At 39.7% G+C, this 18,974-nt stretch overlaps 1 protein-coding gene across 2 annotated transcripts in view; it reads right to left on the bottom strand.

Annotated features, from left to right (window-relative positions):
* The window catches only part of mcama (melanoma cell adhesion molecule a), a 38,917-nt gene extending 20,988 nt beyond the window's left edge, over positions 1–17,929 (bottom strand). For both annotated transcript variants that reach the window (XM_060863542.1, XM_060863543.1), the window contains exon 1: positions 17,756–17,929. In XM_060863542.1, the coding sequence (XP_060719525.1) occupies positions 17,756–17,816 (61 nt within the window). In that variant the 5' untranslated portion in view covers positions 17,817–17,929. The remainder of the gene's footprint in view (positions 1–17,755) is intronic.
* Between the last annotated feature and the right edge of the window lie 1,045 nt (positions 17,930–18,974).

Here is an 18,974-nt window from a genome sequence, read left to right on the forward strand (position 1 = left end):
GGATGGCGAGGGTGAGTAGCGGACCCTGCCCAACTCCTTGGCACACCAGTCTGACAGGCTGTAACGAGCAAGCAACAAAGGCACAATTTCATGTAATATCATGCCTTTTATCAAACCCATCCGAGGGGTATGGGGGTTGTGATGGTGGAGAGGTGGCTGCTCCTCTGCATGGATACATGTTGCCCTCCTGCAGGGTTGGCCTGAACACCCTCAAAGAGAATATACTAGTGATCACAGGTGCATGCAATCACTAATGAGGATAGTGCGATGCTATGTGCCCCGTTCATCCCTTTCTCTAACCCTTGACTTGGCTAATGAGATGATCTCCAATGCTTTCAGCTCTAATCTTTTATTTCTATTAGCTTTAAGGGGATGAGGTTAGCTGGGGTAGTAGTATGCGTGACTCTAGAGCAATGAAACCGTTTCATGTCAAGAGGTTTTGATCATGTTGGAGCAAAAGGCGAGAAACCCGCAGCCTAGGGGGAGACTAGGCGACTTGAACTGACTCCGAGAGTAGAAGTTTGGGCACTGACGAAAGATAGCTCATGCTTTAAAGTGCTGCTACACAAGAAACTGGACAAAGTTAGAAACTAGCTGTTCATCCTCGGCCGTTCTATTTTTATAAACCCCATGGTTCATAGCTCTTTTCTCTTCAAATGATGCCCTATCATAGCTTTCGCTCCATGTGATACAAATTTAAGGCTGTGTTAGTCTTCTCTACCACCAGGTTCTGTTGACATGAACTTTTGCTCCCTTTAAGCTCCCTATATGTCCAAGCAGGCCAATGGTCCCAGCTGCAATCCAAACAAATTTGCTCTGCTTCTCGTTACAACACATTTTTACAATGGAAGACGGACACAGCGAGTATCCATCAAGTACTGTTTACTTTCTTTGGCGATGTGATAATGCTTGGACAGCGATAATAGTCAACTTGTAAGACACTAAGCAGAAGCTCCTGTTCTGGTCTTACTCTTGTCAGAGAACCTCTTCCCAACAGAGCTGTGATGGATCAGCATGTGCTGAAGATAGAGTTTAACGGTCAGGAACCAAAGGTCAAGTCTTATCTGCCTCTCAGATTGCCACATAAAGGACAGATGCAGCTGGAGAAGCTAACTGACCCCCCATTCACACCTGCTCCAAGAGAAACTTGTCTAATGATTTGTGAGGGTAGTCTGGGCTGCTGAGACAGCAACAGGTCATGGGAAGCCCTTGTTTATTGGGGGACCTCACGTACTATGAGTGACAAGCACGAGCCTCCGCATCTCGCCTGGTATTTCGATCTTGCTTAGACCAAAGCTGATGATTTCCTTTGCTTTATATCCCATTAGTCACAGAAAGGTTTGAGACAAGCCGGAACTGAAAGAGATGCATGCTGGGAAAGCTACAGCAGGAAATTAAAGCTACCTAAACGGCAAGGCAGCACGAGTTCTGATGTTTTCCACCTGGAAAGTAGTCTGTTTAGGTCAAGACAAAAAAAAATTCACTTCCTCTTTTAATAATTTCTTATTAATGTTATGTCGGGGTTGTTTTTTTTTACCATCTGTATTACTGTATTACATAAACACGTAGTTGTGCAGGTAGTACGTGTAAGTAAAATGCTTGATATAAATATCTAATATAACTAGTGATAGTAGAATATAAATCTGAAATAAAAACAGAAAGTGTACGACAAATTAGAATGAGGTCAACGCTTATGCTACGTTTCTTTTTTCTTTTCTGTTATCCAAATTAAATCAATTTTCAGTCGTTAACATCGAGTCAATTTGGCATAATTCTGGACGATCTGCTCTACATGCTCTGACGCACAAGTGATCTTTTAACAGCGTCTAATATCGCAGAGGGGCGAAGAGAGGCCCTTAATCTTTAAGTATCTCTTTGAAACATGGAGTTCAAAGATAAAGACCAAAGATCTCCTTGATCTTTCAGCCAAGGCAACCCTGAAGGAAAACATTTCATTAGTCTTCATCTAGGCCTGACAGCAATCCCTTTGTCATAGTCTGAAAGCGAAACAATAGAATTTGTATAATATCTATATCAGCTGGTATAATCGATAGTGTGTTGATGAAATGTTGAGGGCACCAACCATGTTCTTGGTTAATCGCCTCTATGGCATTTGACCTACCTCCATTCCAGATTATTAATCTCCAATTAAGTTTTATATTTCGGTGAATTTTCCTGTTAAGTGATATCTGTTTTACAGAGACTCCTGATCTGAAGCCTAAATGCGAATTAGACGATCTCATGGACAAATCATTAGTCTTTTCTGGCTGACAGATCAAATCTTCTAGGCTCTTGAATCAGTCTCTGTGTTAAGTCCATGCCAGTTTGTTCATCCTCCATCAATCCCACTACACACTGCTCCCACCACCCTGCAGTTCTGGCCTCAATTCTGAATTCCGTTTGTTTGGGGATCCATTGAAAACTTCTCTTTTTCTCTCCTTGGGCAAGACTTCAGGAATCCGCATGTCATTGGACACTCCCGCTTCTGGATAAATTAATTTTGATTTATTGTCAACACCATTAATGTCAACGGTGCTTTAAAAAGAACAATCTACATGCTCTTTGATCAAACCTGCAATTAAAGCAAATTTCCACTTCTGCTTGAGATGTGTTGCCTCTGGTTATTTAAAATACTTAGTGGGTCTACTGAATGATTCATTGCTAAGGAAGTGGATAATAGAAAGAAAAAAAAGTGGACATGAAATGAAATAGAAAGCAATCTCTTTTGAAAATCAGCCCACAAATCAGTCCCAAACTCCTTATCTAAAGCAGAGAACGTTGTATTTCATACTGTTGTGTTTAAAAAAAGTTTAAGAGAATTTCGTTTTCAACCGCATTTTCTCTTCAGTAGTGTTTTTTTTTAGGATAATTTCCTTACCAATATAAAGGAGTTCTACATGGAGCCCTCTCTGCTTCAGACAGAACTAATAATCAGGCCATTTATTTGTCATTTTATATTATAATCACATTGAGGGGACTTGGTAAAGGTGCTTACATGGATGTCCAGTCGTCGTCACTTATTTCTAGGCACCTTACCTCACAGACTTTTTTGTAATACTTCAAGCTTGTGTTTCTTCCCAGTTAATCGCGTGACATCTTTAATGCGAGCGGCTTGTTGCACGATCTCCTGTTGATATTACACTTCCCGCTGTCAGCTGCATGAGCAGATGCTGGTCAGTTGGAGGTGGCGTTAACCTGCTGGGCTGTAGCGGAGTTACCCGCCCACTCGACCTGTTGACTTTAACAGGAAGCAGCTAAAGCAAAGTGCTCACAGATGAGTTTCATTTCGTTGTTTGTCAAAAATTTATATGATCGTGACAAACTGTATTTTATTCAGGCGTTAAACATCCAGCGTTAACAGATGGCAACAAGTAATACTACACTAAACTTGTCTAAAAAAACGGGGTGGGGTGGAAGGGGGGCTAGAAGTCCCTGATTGTCCCTCTGAGGAAACATGAAGGGTTCATTACAGAGACCCTTCTGAAAATTAAGAACCCTATGGAACACTGTACGTGTATTATCGCTGGAATGAAGTGCATTTCAGCAAACAGCACAGTAGTGGTAGATTTTAAATGTTAGACGTTGCCTTTAAAAGCAGAATCCTACAAATCTTCTAAAGAACTATAAAGATTCATGTGTGTTTCCACTTACATTTATAGCATTTAGCAGACACCCTTATACAGAGAGACTTACATTTTATCTCATTTTTTATACAACTGAGCAATTGAGGGTTAAGGGCCTTGCTCAGGGGCGCAGAAGTGGCAGTTTGGTGGACGTACTGTAGGAATCGAACTCACAACCTTCCGATTGGTAGCCCAACACCTTAACCACTAGGCTACCACATCCCCCATTTAAATGGGAAAATATTTTTCAAAACGTTACAAATGTGGCAGGCTGCCGATACGAACGCAAACGAAGGTACTTTCTATACCTTCTATATAACTTTCTATAGAAAGATCCAAACCAGATCTAAAACATGAGCCAGAGAAAAGGTAAAAAAAAACAAAAAAAAAAAAAACAGGAAATGAACCCTGAGGAACACAGTACACGTATTAGCATTGGAAAAAAAGATTTTTCTACAAAACGCGGCGTCCGGCGTGCCAGCGAGGGCTGCTCAAGGTTTGTCGAGGGTTCTCATACAAGAAAAAGTAATACGCCCACCATGCCAGACTCCGCATGCTAGCGCCATGTGAACGGAACGGGTGGTATTTTTGCAGGTGACCACCAAGGAAGAGGAATTAGTGGTATCTCACTGTGGAACTTCTGGAAACATATATAATTCACAGCTCATAATCTAGGCAGTCATGTGGAGTGATCAATAATGTCAATAACGTGGCATAATCTGACATTAGCTGGATTTTCACAGCTTGTCTGATTTATTTATTCATAAAGGTTCAGAGTCGCTCCATCTGCATTAGGGGGTTAAACTTTCTTTTATAAGAATGCCCTGAAGCCTAAAATGAATAGCCTTATAACAGACTAATGGATTTACCTCACAGGTTTGGTGGATGCAGATTAATCAGAGGGAATGAAGCAGCAAAGTTATTAGAAAGGTCGTCCAGGACCGTAATACTTTGGGAAAATCCCCGGATGTAATCCGCGCCTTTTTAATAAAACAGTGACTAGACGGGATTCGGTCTAGAAAAGATGAATCGGACGACGGCCGTCTTCTGTCTTCACGCGGCTCTGACGTAAAGGCTGAGCGAGACGTGCATGACTTGGTGCTAAATCTTGAGAAACGCAGCTGGGAGGACTTTATCACAGTACGCTGTCTGTAAGTCTATGCCACCTGTGTTGACATTTTTATCATGAATGGCCGGTTTATGCTCTCTGTGGGACGCATAACGTTGCTCTGTGAAGACATCAAACGAGCCGTGTAAGAAGAAATAGACACAGTAAGCTCCCGAAACTGACATAGAGGAAGCAGGGCTAACTTTTGGCTAACCCAGAGATATATCTGGGGGAAAAAACTGACAATGGCTTAATAAAAGAATTTTCTTTTTGTTCTGCCTTGAGATCTTCTTCCAACTGACTGAAGATTTAAATATCTTAAGTTAATTCAAGCATGTTACGTCTAGGAATGGCTATAAACCTCAGGCATCGAGTCGTTCCAGTCTTTACTTTAATGAATATTTGCATATAAATGAAGTTTATGGCCAGGTTTAATGAGAAGAGCCAGCCTGACAGGCACAGAGGTTATGACCCTCTTAGAGCGTTTGAAAAATGACGAGCCTTCATAGACAGAGGAAGAATAGGAGATGCAAATGTGCTGATTCACAGTGAAATGTCCGTGAGGCTGTAGCTGCGATCGTAAAAAGAATAATGGACGCTGGTGTCCGGACAGGTGCTAAAAAAAAAAAAGATTTGTGCATAGCGATGTTGATTGAAATGGAATGCTAGGTGAATAAGGTCGAGCGCATGCTGCAGGAGCATCGAAACTCTCACGACGTTTAATCGCTTGCAATCTGATAGACATCTGCACAACCCCTACATCATGAAAATAAAATGCCCAGACATGAAAACGAACTTGAAGGTGGAGGAAACATTGTTGGACAGAGAGAGTTTGTTCTTACAACAGAACTGCATGTACAGTGCAAATTAGTAGGCTGACTATTTTTACTTTGTGGCCCGGCGGTATAAAAATCGTGTTATACTGTTGTGCAGTAGTTTTTGCCGTCATCCTCACGCACACTTCTGTCTGTAAAAAAAAAGACACAACAATAACATTTTGGGAGTCTGATTCATCCGGTTCTCAGACCTAACACTGCACCCATATGTCTGAGACAAGCAAATTTCCACTTTCTTATGGCAACTTTCAAGAACATGCTGTACATTTTGGCCGCCAGGGACAGCTGGGAGTCCCGTGGGAGTGTCTCGAGAAGTTACCACCTCCAGGGCAAGGGGTTAAACAGTAAAGATAAAAGGCATAAATAAAACAACCACTAAAAAAGACCCTGTCCTGTAAAGAAGAAAAAAAAAGAAAAGCTTGGTGTCTGTATAATTTGCGAGCCACAGGATACGCTAAAATGGTTCTTTTATTCACTCTAAAGTGAGATTTAGCTAACTTTCTGGTCCATTAAAACACTCCACAGCCTACAGCCTGGAATTTACACATACTGTGAGGAGCACTTAACTTCTCCATAACAGACTGTTCTCAGACGTGCTCCTTAATCACTCAAAAACTAAGGTTCAAATGTTTTTTAATCATCACTAAAGAATTGATTCCTAAACCTTGCTAAAAACCAAGGCAGATTTGACTCACAGCTGTTTAAAAATAAAATAAAATAAAATACACCTGAACTCAGTATACGGTGTAATCAAATATAAATCCCACCTTCTTTCTGTTAGCCAATGACACCAGTAGTCATTAATGTACCCCAAAAAAAAAGCCGTGATTTTTTACAGTGCAGAAAATGAGCGGGGAACCAAAACACACCATATAATAGAAGAATTAAGGTTTTATGTGTTTTTCAGATTCTTTTAAAGAGTACAACGGACTGTGAAATTGTAAAACAAAGACCTAATGGATGGGAACACTTTCATATATATATATAGTCGCTGTCGGGCGGAAACTTCCTATGTCAATTTCATATTTTTTCACATATCGATGCTATTGGTCAGTCCCCACGTGGGTCTGTAATTTTTACAAGTTATTAACCAATCTAAAGTCTTGAAAATAGCTTGAGCGCAAATCTCTTAACTCCATTGGACACTTCAACTGTCTGAGAAACCTCGTAACTCCACCTCTTCTTCACTCCGCGGGAGAGCTTAGTATTTTTAGTGTTTTGTATTGCATCACTTATAGCTCTTAAACCTTTAAAATAGAGTTTAGGAAGATGTATGTAACTACAGTCATTAGCTTTGGTTAACTATTGATGCCTTGTCTCTTGTCAAAAGGCTCAACGTGACCGCAGACTTTATTGAACACTGCTGTTCAACGTCTGTGTCCGTACCGTTCTTATCGAGTATCTCCCTGCTCCCAAGTCATAAAGCTTGTATCTCCGATAAAACGTGACTTTGGGAAAATGTTGTGTTAATGTTGGTACACAACAGTATATGATAGCAATATAAGGTATAATAACAACTTTAACGATACAATGTTTAATAACTCAAAAAAATACGCCGTTTTTTAATTTCCTGAAAAATAATGGTTTTGGAGATACGAGGATTCCGCCCGTCAGCGACGATATATACATTTATGTACATATATATACATTTATATATTATATTTAATATATATATATATATATATATATATATATATATATATATATATATATATATATATATATATATAAAATATTTATATAATTGTATTTATTTAATTAATATATATTTCATTTTAAATTATACTACAAAATTATACTACACATATATATATATATATTTTTTTGTAATTTTTAAAAAGTGTTTTTTATTCATAGAGAACAATTCCTTCCGTAAAAGACAGCTGATGTCATTTCATTTCTTTTCGAGACTCGGAAACAAAAATGCCACCAACGTTCTGCTTCGAGGACAGGTGCGATATCTACTTGTCAGTCACTCCTGTTATTAAAACAAACAGAACTATGTTATCACACACTTCAACATTCATGGGATTTTTTTTATTATTTTTTTTTTTTGGATCAAGCTTTTGCAGAAGATTCATTTCAAACAATGTTGGCTTTTGTAAGAAGTCCCTGGAGGACTGGAATCTCTGGTGGATTCTCCGCATCTGAAACAGCGACCTGAGGTTAAACATCATGCCTTCAGGCCCTTTGCTACAGTGATACCACATCATTATTCAGGACCACCAACTCACATTAGTGTTTGTTTCGCTTCGATGCCCTGCAGATGTACTGACCCAGCGAGATCCAAAAGCGTGGGTTAAACATTGCATGAGCAATCGCATGTTAAATAAAACAGTTCGACAAGTAACAAAATTGCGTTGTTTCTGGGTATTTCAGACTGAAATTCATACTGCTGTTTGTGCATGATAAAAATAAATCCTCACATTTGAACAGTGAATGTTGCTGATCTCTTTTTACGAATAAATCAGCACACCGAGTCCTGCTTCCTAACAATGTCTTTTTTAGAAGAAGAAGACTTTGGACTTTGGGGTCAGAGCACAGGGTCAGCTATGATACAGCACCTCTGGAGCTAGAGAGGGTTAAGGGCCTTGCACAAGGGCCACACAGTGGCAGCTTGGCAGAGCTGGGGCTTGAACACTGATCAACAGCCAACAGCCTTAACTGCTTGAGCTACCAATGCCAACAGGAATGTTCAACTACAATGGAAAATATCCTGATTATAAAGTAAATAGTTAATTGGTTTGGAAGGCAGTGATGGATGAGTATGTAGTTACTATAGAAAGAATATTTTACTGTACAAACAGGAATCATTGGAAGAAACACTAATGAGAAGTGTCCAAGATGCACCAGTGGTGATGGTCTTAATAGTGTGAATAAAACTTGCACACATGGTCACTATCGGCCACACTATTTACTAGAAAACGACGCATTTCTCCTTTACTATAAGCCTTCGTAGGAGGACTTGTGGTGGTGCAGGATGGGCTCAATCAATAAAAGAGCACATGACATAACATGTATGCAGGCTGTATGTAGGCCTACCTAAAACCCTCATAATCTCTTTTCAACATAGTCAATATTTTATTGTTTCTACATGGCTTGGAATTGGGTTGGAGGTGATCGAAATTCTTCTTGATGTGTTTCCGTATTGACAAAAAAATGTGTGACAGGATCTTTCAAACACACTGTTCGTAAAAAAAACAAACAAACAAAAAAAAACGATCGACCGGAGTGTGAGAAACAAATAATATCAGGTCAGTGGCAGGTCTCTTTTGTTAGAAACACATTGGTTTAAAAGAGAGGTGACCTCTTAAAAGAGGTCAGAAAAGAATGGCCAGACTGGTTCGAAATCACAGGAGAGTGAAACCATTGTACAACCGTGGTGAGCTGAAATCTGTGTCCAAACCTTCAGGAAGATGGGATACAAGAGCAGGAGGTCATATTAGGGTGCGTTCCCAATCACCTGAGACGAATCCGATACTTCAGCAGGTATAATTAGTAAATACTTTAGCACAAAAAGCTCCCAAGCATTTGTACTTTCTCACATGACTTTCTCAGAGTATATATTTATATAGCATGTGTACAGCATGCGTAGATTCTTTGTTGCTTATTTGTCACTAAACAAAGGTTTAGTTGTCCGGGTGAGTCACTGATGTTTATCATCGAGTTTGAGTATTCCATACTAATTCCAATACTAATTTGGACATCTCCTTGAGTATTTCTAAAAAAAAAAAAAAAATTGATGGCAATTATTCCTGCAAAAGCTGTGCTAAACACACCATCTTGCCAGATGTAATTATTCCATTGTCAGTCGTTGAGCTGAAGAACAAAGGAAGCGAAATCCTGCTACAGCAGTCGGTGGTCTGTGTGGGGGCAACACACATGAATATGCATGGGCATATGTAAGCTCGTCTCTACGTACTGGATGTGCCATTACAAACTCATTGTACTTGATTATGAGATCTACAGGGAGCCTGTGAAGGAGTGGAGAGATGGATGGTGGTGGCAGGATGTTGGCACCGTGCCGGACTGCCGGCGAGGGCTGCTCGAGGTTTGTCGTGGGTGCTCATACAAGAAAAAGTAAAACGCCCACCGTGCCAGACTCCGAATACTAATAAAGGGTAAACGGTTCCTCGATGGTTTTTTTGGTTAGAACACTTGCTAAAAGTGCATAACAGGCTTATAAATAGAACCTTTCCAACTAATATCCTCTTAAAAATAAAGGTGCCAGAAAGAACCAAAAAAATGGGCTTTTGCAGTGATGTCGTTTTGTTGCCCAAAGAACTTTTTCCCTTACAAAGAACCTGAAAATGTTCCATGTATACAAAATGTTCCTCAACGATGCTGTCAAAGAACCGTTGTTTTTAAGAGTATAGTTTTGAAGTTAGCCAAACATTACATTAACTGCAGTGTTGACACAACAACGGTATGGCCAACCATCATCTAAAGACTTTACCAGAGACATTACAAGAAAAAAATGAAGCTTACATAAATGAACCACATCCAGGAATTGCTTATTCTCCATCGAACGGTTAAAAGAATTTATGATTCGTCTACGCTTGTATGACCTCGTTCAAATGAAACTTATCACCTTGTATTCAATGTGAGCTAATCACATTTAAATCTTTAGATTTTTGTTAGCCATGGAGGAATTTGGTCTAACATGAGATTAGGACTTTCCCTGTGGATAGAAAACCATGCCACACTTTTTTAAGGATGAGCACCGACGTGCATAGTAAGGAGTCGCACTCTTTGAACTTGTGAAGGCTTGCTCTGGCTTTCAGGCCGTTCTCTTTTAAAGGCCAACCTCAAACACGATAAGCGCCAAAGAGAGAAGGGCAGCCTGTTTATGTGGTTTGAGATGACATTTAGTAATTTGACATTTTAGAGAAAGCAAATGCTGTGTTTATTTGATAGGCTGGCTCTGCAGAGTGGCTACAAGTGCTTGTCTAATATTTACTCAACTGTATAAACTCTATCTCACGTCTCTGGAGCAAAAGAATTAAAGTGTTGGAAAAAACGGATGGTACGTTTGTTAGATTTAGAAAGAAACATTTAGAGATGAGGTGGACAAATCGTGGACCAGGCATCCTGGCAATTTAGTGTCCAGACTATTCAAGTTTATTCATATATGTGCCTTAAAGGTGGGGTCTCCGTTGTTTGAAAGCCAATGTTGACATTTGAAATCACCAAAACAAACACACCCCACCCCAAATGGGTCCCACCCCTGTTTTGATAGCTCCGCCCCCACACATACACCAGACAAGTATAACCCATGTATAACCCAGACAAGTATTATGGCGGAACCTGCTGGGGCAGCTGACCGAGGGGATATTTTTATCAATAAATGAACTCAATGAGTAATACTATGGTAATACAAATGTGTTTTTATAGTACTGTGTGTTGTACCGTGAAAGGTTTAGCTCCGTTTCACACGGAAGACGTTCAGTTCTCTCCAGCGCTGGAAAGCTGATCCTATATAACACGGGTCCTACTTCTTACCTTATCGTAAGCCTTTCTTCGCTTTCTTTCTTTGTTTTTATCCTCCGTGTCAATGTTAAAACCGCTTTCTGATAATGTCACACATGCCCACTGAACACTCTCTCCGCCCATATTGACAAGACACGCCCCTTTCTGCTCATTGGCTACACGTCAGTTTTGTTTTTGTTTGGCGGCCCGACGCAGTTTTCTGAAGCATTTCTCAAACAACGGAGACCTCACCTTTAAAGGTAAGTAGAATTACCTTTAAAGGTATTCATCTGATGTGTCTTGACGTAATGCACTTCACTGGAGCTTTAACTTTCCCAGAGCGCTAGCTAATGGATTTACGATTTGTCCACTACTGTGAAAATGATTTATGTTCTGTTTTTGGAAGATGTCATCACAGGAGAAAAATCATAGCTGCAGTTAAAGGTAACTCAAGACAGAGTGCTCTGCAGGGTTAAGAGGTGCAGGTTCACAGGATTAGACCATATTAGAGGACAAAAGAAAGGCGTGTCGTGTTTTGCGCTATCGTTGCCTGAGGTGACCAGAGAGGAACCTAAAAGTTACATGTTGACAGCTTTTTTGTTGCAAAAGGCCACTTTAAATGGAGACAGGGTTTCTTGAGTATACCATGCACCCTGCATTGAATTTCAAAAACCACTGACATCCAACCCAAGGCATAATGAGACATGTGCACGGTCATGTGTGCATATCTATACACTTCAGAGTGCTCTGTGGTTAGTAAAACTGGAACAGTCTGCTTTTTTGTAGTCTGCATCGAATCTCAAGGACTAGCATAACGGCTTTATGAAAAACCGATGTGGTTCTGATTGTCTGTTAAGATAAAGTGAAGTAAAAAATGTTATTTACACAAAGGGTTTAAAGCTTCATGCTCCCTCAGAGTGGCAGGACAAACTCCCTGCCAAGTGCTGAGTGGAAATCCCAGAGGTGGGGGGGTTGGTGGGGGAATTCGGTGGGGCATTTATCTGTGCACAAGAGAAGAAAAATTGTAAAACTGTGAGGGATGGTGGACTCTTCTACAAGTCAATGATTTCTGTAAACTGAAGCATCTCCTCCTACACCCACACATACACCCACCATCTCAGGGCACCAGGGGGTGTGCAGCTATTGAGAAGAAAAAGAAAGCATGGGCAAGAGCGAAGATGCTACTAAAGATTTATGAGGGGGATGGGATGGGGTTCTGGAGGAAACTACATTAGGGGTGGTTTTTTTTTAAAAAAAAAAAAAATCCCCACACAACTCTGGGATTTCTTCCAGATCCCAGATCAACCTCCTGTCAGAGACAGACATGACAACATGGTCCAGATGGAGCCTTCAAAAAACTGATTGGCCATTTAATACATCATATTGAAAAGAAAACGAGTTAAGCTGATTAGAACCGTGGCACATAATAAGGAGATATAGCTAAAAGAATTACTAGGGACATAACCTGCTAATTAAAGCCTTTTATCTCTAGGTTTGGCTCTTCTTTTTCATTCAAATGCACTGCCAAACATTTTTGTATGGAGGAAATAAAGTCATCTGTCCTGCACATTGAATAGCAATATAACTACTCGACTATGAATTCTAATTTCCAGTATTGGATTAGTCAGAGGCGTCCAGCAAGGCAATAATAAACACAGGATGTTCCGGTGTTATAAATCCAATTTCATTTCCCTTTCACGGCTTTTAAAGGTTCAAAGTGGAAGCTCTGAGAGATTGCGGCTCATATTTTTTCCTGTTCTGTTTCAATTATACAGTGAAAAGGAGAGCTGGCATGCGTCCACTGTAGATTCTTCACCCCCTTGTGCTCTAATGCCCAATTACCGCGGTTAGTCTCCACAAGTGACTTTAATAAGCAAGCGAACAAGCAAACACTGAACCTGATCCAACGTTTGGCCAAAACCTCTTTTAGTCCTCTTCGACCGAAATGAGCTGGTTCTATTGACTGTTGTGGTCATTTTTTCTTAACAACGGTCATATCCAAAGACTTTTGAATAAATCAGACAAAGCCCACGCTTTGTATCCAAAGCCAATGCTAATTCCAACACGCAGCCAGGTCCTTAATATGAATCATAAAATTACCCTGTCTACAAAATCCACAGCCAAATGAAACACTACACTAGAAACTATCCCGGCAAGAATTGCCTCACATTTTACTTTCTTCCTAAGAAAACTAATTTTTGTGCCTCTGGAATGATCTTGATAGTAAGGGAGATTTTTTCCGTCTTAGTGTTCAATTGAGCAGGCCTGATAAGACCAAGCTAGTGCAGATAAAGATCTCAACCTTCTTCCAAACCTACCAGCTGGGTCTCAGACACGAGCTCCCAGTATCATCGTCTCTCCATTATGCTCTTTCAAAAGCGTCATGGTGGCGCTCGGCTCAGGAATCCCGGGCCTTTTGTCTTGGCTGTGCTCTGAAGCAGTTGATTTGAAGGAACGGGAAGCATGGCTGTCGTCTAGTCGCTGTCTCGCCTCATCAAGGCTTAGAGGGCTGGGCACAGCAAGCCTCGGGCTCGGGACGTGATCAAACAGCCTGCTGAATGAGGGCTGGCATGGCTGACCGGGCCTGAGCAGAGCACATACTGTCTTCTAAATAGTGCTTATGATCAAAAAGTACTCTAATGGATAATAATATTAGCAATAATAATAATAGTAATAATATAATTATAAACATAATATATTAGTCAATAACTTTTGATTGTCTGTATTGTGAACCCCTCTATGTAGTAGCAAAGCCAGCACTGACAAAGAGCCAATAGGAATCCAATGGGAGTCGTTTTGATCTTCTGAAACAAATCTATTGTCATGCGCAGCAGATCCCTGAATCCGGCTGATCGGCCATCGTTTTGTATGGGACGACTCAGACAAAATAGAAGCATGATAATATTAATTCTATCTATAAATTATTCACCATGTCATACCCAAATGCACGAGATGATTCCTGGTGAAGCACAGTATACAATTTTCCTCACAATTGTACAATCGTTGCTAATCGCTCCTCCTCGAAAGACTGTATAGCCTGTCTTTCAAATAAAAAACAAGAGATTGCAACAGATCACAGTCGTAGTCTAAACAATACCGTAATGCTGATCTTTAGAGTCAGGTAGTGTCAAGTTGGCACAAGTCAATTATTTATACTATATGAAAGAAATTTATAAGTTATAAACTAATGGAAATACACATAACTCAGATCCAATTGAACAAGAGGTCTTTGTGTATGGCAAACATGGCCTCCATCAGATCTGGACTTACTTAAATATGGCTGTCATTTAGTTTCATGCAGGAATATGAGGTGGACAAAGCAACACAGCTGCAAGGTCTGCACCCGCACAAGGAAAATCACCCCCCGCCTGAAAAGGACCTGGAGCCATCAAGTGAAACTCAAGACTTCAACATCAACCAGTGGTGAATCCACTAAAGAACTCCTTTGACTACTGTATGTGACTAAACTTTTCATAATTATTAGAGATATTAAATTTCCAGTTAACAGTAACGATTAGCAGAGCTGTAACTTTTACCGTCTCTCAGAAAATAAAGGTAACGTTCCTTGTTGTGATGGTGATGCCACCGAGTATACGTCTGTTACCTGAAAACGATAAGTTTAAAGGTGAAAATTAGACCTTATAATGGTAGAACAAATAGTATGTTTTATTCATAGCGTACCCTCAGTTTTATGAGACCACAGGATTTCAATATTAATTGATTTGAATAGTAGTCTATTGAAAGGATTTGAATCCTGTAGACTAAGACTAAGACTCCTGTCTGCTGCACACTAAGGATGTAACTGGTCTACTTCAAAATACCATGTGGCAGAAAAACATCAACAAATCTTTGTGTTGTGTCTTTACTATGCCACAGTCACAGTAACCGATCCTGATGTCACGCTCTGAATTCCAGTACTTATTTGAGCTCTGGTTAAATCATATAGAAGTCTAGAACCATAGAATTTTTGTTTCAGTGCTGCAAATACAGCTATTGCAGTAATCAGTCTGGATTTTTATATGGACATGATAAGTATAAAGCGGTGTTCGTTCTGCAGACACGTCTAGCCGGGATATGTTTAAGTGAAAATTGCAAAATACAAATAATACAAAAGATTACTAAACCTTCCCAATACTGCAAGAGCAGATTGGGAATTGAACAGAAGGTTGTGGAACAGCCACATGGTTGGAAGATGGAAGCAGGGAGTCTGAATATGGAGCATCTCCCTGGAAAGGAAAACTGAAAAGTTTGAACTGATGTCTTTCAGCAGATTTTTTCACAAATTTAAGCAGATCTCCCAACTGTAAGAAGAAGAAATAAAAAAGTGTATTCAAGGTAAATTCGCATTAAAGTTTTATGCTGCACAGTTGGCTCCCCTATTGCACCCACGTGTTTCTTGATCCCTGCCAGTAATAGCTGTGAAACCAGCAAAGCTCTGTGTCTGGCAATTTTTCACATTGTTTGAGATGACTATAAGAGACCACTTCCATGTCAGCCAACCGTACTTACATTTGCAATATTTTTGTATTTATATTATCAGATTTATTACCAAATTCAAATAAAATACTGGATTGAAATACCATTATCGAGGAGAACGAAACCAGGCCTAATAAAAATGGCTTAAGTTAGCAGAAGACTTTATTCTTTCCAATTTGTTTTAACGTACACCTATTCATTAACCAATTTCATCCATGGCTGCTCAGATATGGACGGAGGGACCCTCACTCACTTCAGATAAGTCAGTCAGTATTTAACACCATCCTGCTGCTTTCATTGCAAAGCCTTTCGACAATTAAACGGAACTGGAGTCAGATCACTTTATATTGGTCAGGTTTTGTTAAAAAAATACTAATTCAACTATAAGGTTCTACACACCCCCCATACCTAGTAAAGCATCACCAGAAAACCTTTGACAAGACATAAATTATCTCCAGTCTCAACCCAATTAAGAAACCCTGTTTTGATGCAATGCCCAATAACATTATCAACTGTATCTGTGTCAACTTGTGAATGAAAAACAGCCTTCTCTGTCAAAGTGCGCAAGGTGACCCTCTTCGTCATAAGGAACCATATTGGGGGGGTTGGATATCATGACAGTCCACTCAATAATCCCAAAACAGACGGCTGTCCTGCATATAGGCTATGGGGTTTGAGATTGACAGAGGCAAAGGAGGGAGGTCTAATTAATACAAGGTGACCAGAAGGGAAAAACAGGAACTTGATAAATGCTTACGGAGAGATCAGTGTTATGGAACAACCACTATGGAAGGGGTGTGTGTGTGTGTGTGAAAGGGGTACGGGGGGGGGGGGGGGGAGAGAGAGAGAGAGAGAGAAAGAGAGAGAGAGAGAGAGATAAATGGGTAGGGCAAGACTCTGGGAGGGGTCTTCTGAGTAAAAAGGATAGAAAGAGGGTTAAGAGAAGTGGAACATGGATTAGGAGTCTTGTTTTGTTTAGGTGCTCTAATCTTGTGCCCTCAGGACAGTCTTGCTTGTGTATTGTGAAAATAATTAATCTAAAATAAATTGCCCTAAACCACAACCGCCAAGCTTTTATAATATTTCGCCTAAAGTGGCTTCGTATTAACCAACTAAATGAATATACGACTACTATAAAGTGTAACATCCTCGTATCATTTCTAATTACTAAAACAGTACCACGCTTCCGTAACTTTAATCGAACTATAAGTATCTGATTAAACTTACACGATATACATCCCATACAAACTATATTCAAAGGCACTTGTATTTTAAAACAAAGGGTAAATAAGACCAATAGCTGGTGACATTGTTTTCATAGTGTGTTAAGTAACAATGTCAGATAAAGTCTGCAGTGATTACAATCACAAAACTTGGTTATGGGTTTAAGGAGAAAAAAGAAGACAAAGAGAACTTCCTGGAGTTTCTTTATTCTGTATCGTAAAGTGCAAAACCTTTTCTCTTCATCACAGGATAGGAAAAAAAAACTCCTCCAGCATTTTGTATGAGAATACATTAAGATTATGATTAATATTCAGACAGGATTAAAATCCCAAAGAGTCTAGAAAAGTAATGGTTCCTTTACTAATCTCATCCGAATGGGGCTGTAACGACAAAGAATAAGCTTTGCAATGGGTTACAGGATCTTACAAGTGTAGATACACTTAATAACATAAGAAAATACTATAATAAATTGATATTGCACTAAAAAGGGTCCAGTGTTGTTCAATCTTTTAGGTCTAAGCAGACTGAGGTATCTGATTCAGCCAAGACAAACACATTTGCCACATCAATGCACTGAATAACAAACTAGACTAGTTTAGTCTCTTTTGTATAACCCTCAATCAAAATCTATATCAAAATCCAGCTTTAATACTGACTTATTTTGGTATTTAAAAAAAATAGCAACCTGAAATTAGTTTTGAAATGTGTTTTCATCTATTTAACAGTAAGAAGCAAAAGTAAAGACACTCCCTGCTAAACAGAGTAAGCCCAGATAAACTTAATGAGCGTCTAAAAACGTGAGATATTTTATTTTCTGAAAATGTTAAGGGGTTTTGTGTATTTTACCTCAGGGAAGAAGAAAAAAACAACATGCTACAAGATGAGGTGTCTTTACCTCAGGAGGCTCGCGCGCATCCCTGTTGAACCGCGCGTGGTCTGAGATCTGACAAAGTTTTCCTCGCGATAAACAAACACGTTCAGGGAAAAGAACAGCACGAGAACTAAATAAATACACTTACCTTCCTGAGTGAAGTAACAGATAAATAGTGTGAGGAGTAAAACCGAGCTCTTTGGCAGCATTTTCTCCCTTCAGTTATCCCGCAGTTTGGAGAGAAAGGAGAAAAAAATACAGTGTGCACGCTTTCCAATCTGAGCACGCGACTGTGCAGTGTGTGTGTGTGTGTGTGTGTGTGTGTGTGAGAGAGAGAGAGTGTGTGTGTGTGAGAGAGATAGTGTGTGTGTGTGTGTGTTTGGGTGTGTGTGAGAGAGAGCGAGAGAGAGAGAGAGAGATAGAGAGAGAGATGAGGGAGGGAGGAGAGCCAGCTCGAGTTTCACAAAAATGCTCTCTTGGCTATAATATTATGCTTATTATACACCACTTATGTGAAAATAGTGAAGGAAATGAGTATTTTTGTTTTGTTTTGTTTTGTTTTTCCAGTTTAAACTATTTCCAGAAAAGTAAAAAAAAACATGGGTGTGGTTATAAAGGTGCTACAGGGTCAGATAAACCTTTGAGTTAAGCTAAATTGCCACCCTGATGGGGTGCCCCAAATCTGCCCCAAATCTGATTCTTTTCACTGAATCATATAAATTTACCCAGGTCACCAGTAACCCTAACTAACCCTAACCCTAGAACCGACTCTTTCTCTTGTCAAATTGTCAAAGTCTTTGTCCTGTCAAGAGCACAACTCAATATTCGGATGATGATGATGATGATGATGATGATGATGAACATCGTACACTAACCCTAACCTAACCTTACACTCTCCTCTAACTATATGATTAAGCCTTCTAATATGCCAAAGTGACATTATTCATTAATTCATTCATCTAAAGTAAGTACTGTAAGTGCTTTATTTGAGGCAGGGTTCGATGCTGCATCGTGGGAACTCTGAATGTAATGCTTGATAGAGTCAAATGTCTGCTTATCATCTGCATTAGCTCATGATGTTATTTATATAAATAAAGATTATATAGTATTTAGTATAGAGTTCCCTTACACATAACACTAATGGAAGTCAATTAGCAAACATTTAGCCTTTCTATAGCACAATCCATGTAGACCTGTGGGCCTATGAAAGGTCCTAAAAAAGCCTTTAATATTATTTTCTCACAGCTGACAAATACGTCGGTGAGAATGCAGACACTGAAAAGTTGTGTGTTTTCATAGAATGTGTTGTTCCTGAGGGTGAACTGGAGATTCTCCAAACAAACGATTCAGCTCACAGGTTGTTCGAA

Source organism: Tachysurus vachellii, chromosome 26, assembly GCF_030014155.1.
Source record: "Tachysurus vachellii isolate PV-2020 chromosome 26, HZAU_Pvac_v1, whole genome shotgun sequence".
NCBI classification, from domain to species: Eukaryota; Metazoa; Chordata; class Actinopteri; order Siluriformes; family Bagridae; genus Tachysurus; species Tachysurus vachellii.